The following is a 5,492-nucleotide window of genomic DNA, read 5'->3' as shown; positions in this document are numbered from 1 at the left end:
GGGGCAACCAGAATTTAGAGCTCCTTGATGGAGCCATCGAGTTCGTCAGGGCCAAAAGGGGACCACATGTCAGCCTTTGTCTTGGGCCGTAAAGGTGGTTCTTGTGAGTGTGGAAAATTAAAGGTCTACTGAGGATTGGTTAGTGTCTTGAGTCTGAAATTACACCGAATGATTTGAAGTTGGATTGTTGCTACAATTCCTTTATTGGAACTATTCCAAATTCCAAATCTAACTGCATGCTAAACTCACAAGGAGATTGTATGATTACTTAGATGAGTGTTCTCAACCCTGGTTTCCCATCAGAGTCTTTGGGAAACTTGATGTCTAATTCTCACTCCAGATCAAATTAATTTCTGGGTAAAAGATTCAGAAGTCAGTCATTTTAAAAAGCTTTCTAGGTAATTTGGACATGCAGCCAGGGTTGGGAACCACTGGTAGGGACTAAGACAGCAAAAAATAGCCAAGGATGTTAGAGAAAGAGTTGTGCTTGACAGACTGTAATTACTGAGCATAATCTCAGAGAAGGAAAATTTCCTTGTGTTCATGCTTGGACATTGCTATAATACAAAGGCACCAGAGGATATGTTGGGTTTGTCACAGGGGTGGTAATGATGAGTTTAACCTGTGCCTATAAGCTGAAAACCAAAATCAGCACACCACAAAACATAACCTGGATCAGACAACCTGGTGGATGAATAATACATTTAGTCGTGTGCTTCAGTCAAATATCAACAATTCACAGACTAGAAACCCATTCAAAAAACCTCAAGGTTTGAAAGGTTTGTAGCAGAGACTACAAATCGCAATTTCAAGGGATCCAGGGATTTAGACTCCTCGAGCTGGCAACCAGACATGCAGGAACTAAGGTCATTCCCTCCACATCTCAGTCATTTGATCTCCCTTATCTCTTTTCCTCTCTACACATCTGCTTCACTCTTCTATTGCAGCTGTCTTCCTCTGATTGTCGTTTCACACAAGGTTCAACATGAGTGATCCAGCCTTAACTTATCATGCTCTTTCAGGTCCAGAGCCCAACACTGACTGACAACTGTCACAATGTTTCTTAGTTAAATTTTCAGGAATGGTCCCGAATGATGTCCAGTTTCATCCAGTCAATGATGGCTGATCTTGTCTAACCTGGGGTCAGGCATCAACCTCTTTCCATAAGCTGGGCCAGGAGTGCAAATTATCACAAAATTCACAGGTTGAACATTCTAGGAGACTACTGGAAGGGTAGGCCCTTGCCAGGAACTGTGGGCAAAGTAGGCAGTGAAGTACATCTAATTCCTGACCATAAACAATGAACCACACACCTTTGTTCTTTCCCACCTTCTGCCTCCCAGGAGACAGGTGAACATGGGAGAAACAAGGTGGAGCTTGAAAGAATGCCGTCTGCTGTCAGGACCCAGTTTAGTGTCTGAGAGAGGTAACCACAGACTGGCATGACGGAAAGATAGTCTACAAACCCTCACAACCAGCATTAATGTACATGAATATACATGTGTTATCTTCCTCCTGAAACTACTGAAAAGCCAATCGATTCTTGGTGATGGTGACAGCCTGAAAATGTCTGAAACACAGGATCTCTGCTTAATCTTAACCTCACACTTACCGCTGCACTGTGACATGTAAAACTGTAACACATTCAGATACTAAGAAAGATCCTCCTCCCCTTGGGTTTTCATCTGATTGTTTGGAACATTTGTGATTAACATGTGATTACAGTGGTCTGACAGTTTGCTTGACAGCTCTGAAATAACATTCTTGATAATCTTCTACTGAAACTCAAAATGGCACTTCCAGAAACTTAGAACCAAGTTGCAGCCAAATTGCAAGTTCACAAGAATTTTATAAACTCTCCCAATGGAGAAACTGTGTGTAAATTCATTTTATGGACCCACACTAGCTACTGCAGCTAAAGATTTGAATGGTCCTATTAGTTTTTCTTCTTTTTCTGGCTAAGTACAGCTGAACTGAGATAGGAGGGCAAGATGAGTCTGGACTTAGGGGGCATATTTAAACGAAGGAGGCCAGGATAAAAATCTACCTTCCAATCCAGCCTGGAGGCAAAATGAAGCCAGGAGAGGGAAGAAGTTACATAGGGAAAAGTAGAGGAAGCACCAGCAACAAATGTCTATTTTCACCTTGCCTAGAGCACGTGGCCCCTGAAAATCATGTCTGTGGCTCTGATATAATGCCATCATGTCAATAAGAAATCATTTATTCCAGAGCCTTAGGTGGAGTCAACTATTCTAGCTTTTTCCCCCAAGTACAGGTATTGGAGATTTTAGCTAATTAAAAAAGAAAAAGAAGCCTAACACTTGTATTTTACTGACAAAACAAAACACCTTTAAATCAAAAGGATGAGTTATCTAAGTTGGAAATAAAACTCCTGCCTACTGAAGTCTGGTGCAGCTGAGTTATCACTATTTTCATCCTGTAATTTGTTTTATAGGGTACTAATTAACAGGGCAAAGTCTGTTGCCAGGAAAGTAAATCACATTTTGCTGTTTTCTTCTTTTCTAACAAGACACAGACCTGGTCTTTAATTAAAGAGCAAGTTCCAAGAGCACTATCAGCTAGTGCAATCGGGGAACATTTGGCTGGGGAGATCATGGTGAAACCCTCTGTGCAGAGTTCAAGAAAGGTAGTGAGAGAAAGGAAGAAATGGAGGGGGAGAGAATAACTGATTGCACAGGTAACCTTTAAAAGAAGATATTGCTTTCCCCAAATGTCCCATCTTTTCTCTCTTCCCCACAACTCAGCTTTTCTTCTCTAACTCTACTCAGGTGACAAGGGTACCACAAACATCCTTTTAAGAAACCCTCACTGTCCCCTCCATACCAGTTCATTCCTGTCCCCTACGTTGTTTTTTTTTTTTTTTTCTTAAGGTAGCACCTCTCTAATTGGACCTCTCTGCACCAAGCTCCCTCTTCTCCGGGGTTTTTCTTCAACCTGGCCCCCTCAGTGAGCTCCGGCCTTGAGTCTTGCTGCCTGGCCAGTGCAGCTCATCCCCCACCCCTCCCCTCCCACTTCACCCTCCTTGCTATCCCTGAGTCTTCACTCTTTTCTTCTTTGCCTCTTTCTCCCGTCTATTCCTGGAGGTTCCGAGCTGGCGGCGGCCCTCCGACCTCTCCTTCTATGAATCCTCTGAAACATCGTTTGGGGAGGGTATGTGGTGAGGAAAATAGCTGATGGGCGGGCAAGGAGAGCGAGTGCCTGGCTTGCACCCTGGAGCCAGGAACCTGACGTCACCGCGCCCTGCCTGTCAATCTCCAGCGGGTGCGCTGCTCTTAGCCGCCTTTTCTTCTACTGACTGTATCTCACTCTCCGCAGCACCCGCACAGCGACAAGCTCCCGACACTCCTCTGCGTGCCGGGCGGGCCACCTCCTTCAGGAGTCGGCTCTGTTCGCGCGGGGAGCCCAGCCTGGCGCCCCACCGCAGCGCTCATGACCAGCGATTTCCTGAAGCCCTGACTCCCCAGGTGAGCAACCGGGCTCTCTAAAGGAACTTTGAGGGTGTGCAGAGGGGAAGGGGTGAAGGATGGCCAGGGGATGAATCCTTTTCACCCGGAGAAATGGAGCCAAGCTGGTTCCACACTCTCCACCTAAAAAGACATTCCAGCTTCTCTCCCCCCAAACCCCTTTCCTAGGGGTCTCTGAAGCCAGAGGGGTCCTCTGTGCTTCCCGAGCGCACAAACTTCTCTTTCAGCACCGCGGACAGCGATTCCGCCGCTTAGTCGAGGAGAGCGCCTGACCGAGCTGGTCAGAGCCCGGGCAGGACTCGCTGGGGCCGACAATAATAGCCTGGTGCACAAGATGTGGTTGCAAATATGGGCACACTTATGTGATCCGTATGAATGTGAGTGCATGTTCTTCGTGTGTTTATCTGTGCAAAAACTCAGATACCAGTGCGGCATCCCTTGTGCGTTTCACTCTCACTGGCTCACTCAACAGGTATTTATTTATTTTTGGCTCTCAATCACTGCTTCCTCGCTCTGCTCTGAGGCGGGATGGGCAGTACGAGCTGGGCAGCAGCGCCCGGGGGAGTACCCTGGCGGGGTGAACCGCACATCTGACGCTTGTTCTCCCTCTCCACGCAGGGTGTAACGTCCCGCCGCGATGAACGCGAGCGTATCTGCGCTCAACGACTCCCAAGTGGTGGCAGTGGCGGCCGAGGGTGCGGCGGCAGTGGCCACCGCAGCAGGAGCGCGGGACACCGCTGAATGGGGGCACCCGGCAGCCGCAGCGGCGGCGGCGCTGGGGGGCGGCGGCGCAGCTAATGCGTCGCTGGAGTTGTCTTCGCAGCTGCCAGCGGGGCCGCCGGGGCTGCTGCTCTCGGCAGTGAATCCATGGGACGTACTGCTCTGCGTGTCTGGGACGGTGATCGCAGGCGAAAATGCCCTGGTAGTGGCGCTCATCGCGTCTACCCCTGCTCTGCGCACGCCCATGTTCGTGCTGGTGGGCAGCCTGGCCACCGCCGACCTGCTGGCGGGCTGCGGTCTCATTCTGCACTTCGTATTCCAATACGTCGTGCCCTCAGAGACCGTGAGCCTGCTCACTGTGGGCTTCCTTGTGACCTCGTTCGCTGCCTCAGTCAGCAGCCTGCTGGCCATCACGGTGGACCGCTACCTGTCCCTCTATAATGCACTCACCTACTACTCCCGACGGACCCTGTTGGGCGTGCACCTCCTTCTTGCTGCCACCTGGACAGTGTCCTTAGGCCTCGGGCTGCTGCCGGTGCTTGGCTGGAATTGCCTGGCGGAGCGCGCCGCCTGCAGCGTGGTGCGCCCGCTGACGCGCAGCCATGTGGCGTTGCTCTCTGCCACCTTCTTTGCGGTCTTCGGCATCATGCTGCACCTGTACGTGCGCATCTGCCAGGTGGTCTGGCGGCACGCACACCAGATCGCGCTGCAGCAGCACTGCCTGGCGCCACCCCACCTTGCTGCCACCAGAAAAGGTGTGGGAACGCTGGCAGTGGTGCTGGGCACTTTCGGTGCCAGCTGGCTGCCCTTTGCCATCTACTGCTTGGTAGGTAGCCACGAGGACCCAGATGTCTACACCTACGCCACCCTGCTGCCCGCAACCTATAACTCTATGATCAATCCTATCATCTATGCCTTCCGCAATCAGGAGATCCAACGGGCCCTGTGGCTCCTCTTTTGCGGCTGTTTCCAGTCCAAAGTGCCCTTCCGCTCCAGGTCCCCCAGTGAGGTCTGATGGCTCCCTCCACCCTCTAACCAACACCACACCCCTAACAAGCCAGCCTTTGGTGAGCTTCTTGGTGCCTGCTGATGAACTCTGAGATCCCAATAGTGTGACTGATTTTGGAAAGCCAGAATAAATATAAACACAACAAACTCACAGAGACAAAGAGGCTTGCTGGCACTTTACATATACAGTGTATACATGTGTACATATATATACAAATATTTGTATCTTCTGGAGGTGTTCAGGATGTGGAATTTCCTGTTCTGTGAAAAAAACTAACA

At 49.8% G+C, this 5,492-nt stretch overlaps 1 protein-coding gene across 1 annotated transcript; it reads left to right on the top strand.

Annotated features, from left to right (window-relative positions):
- Positions 1 to 3,802: 3,802 nt before the first annotated feature.
- On the top strand, positions 3,803 to 5,220 carry GPR6 (G protein-coupled receptor 6). Its single transcript, XM_052645978.1, has 2 exons — positions 3,803 to 3,831; positions 4,113 to 5,220. Exon 2 carries the CDS (start codon positions 4,123 to 4,125, stop codon positions 5,218 to 5,220), a length of 1,098 nt encoding a protein of 365 aa, XP_052501938.1. The 5' UTR covers positions 3,803 to 3,831; positions 4,113 to 4,122.
- Positions 5,221 to 5,492: the final 272 nt, after the last annotated feature.

The sequence above is a fragment of the Budorcas taxicolor genome, chromosome 9 (assembly GCF_023091745.1).
Source record: "Budorcas taxicolor isolate Tak-1 chromosome 9, Takin1.1, whole genome shotgun sequence".
NCBI lineage: Eukaryota > Metazoa > Chordata > Mammalia > Artiodactyla > Bovidae > Budorcas > Budorcas taxicolor.
This window is presented reverse-complemented; position numbering and strand designations above follow the sequence as displayed.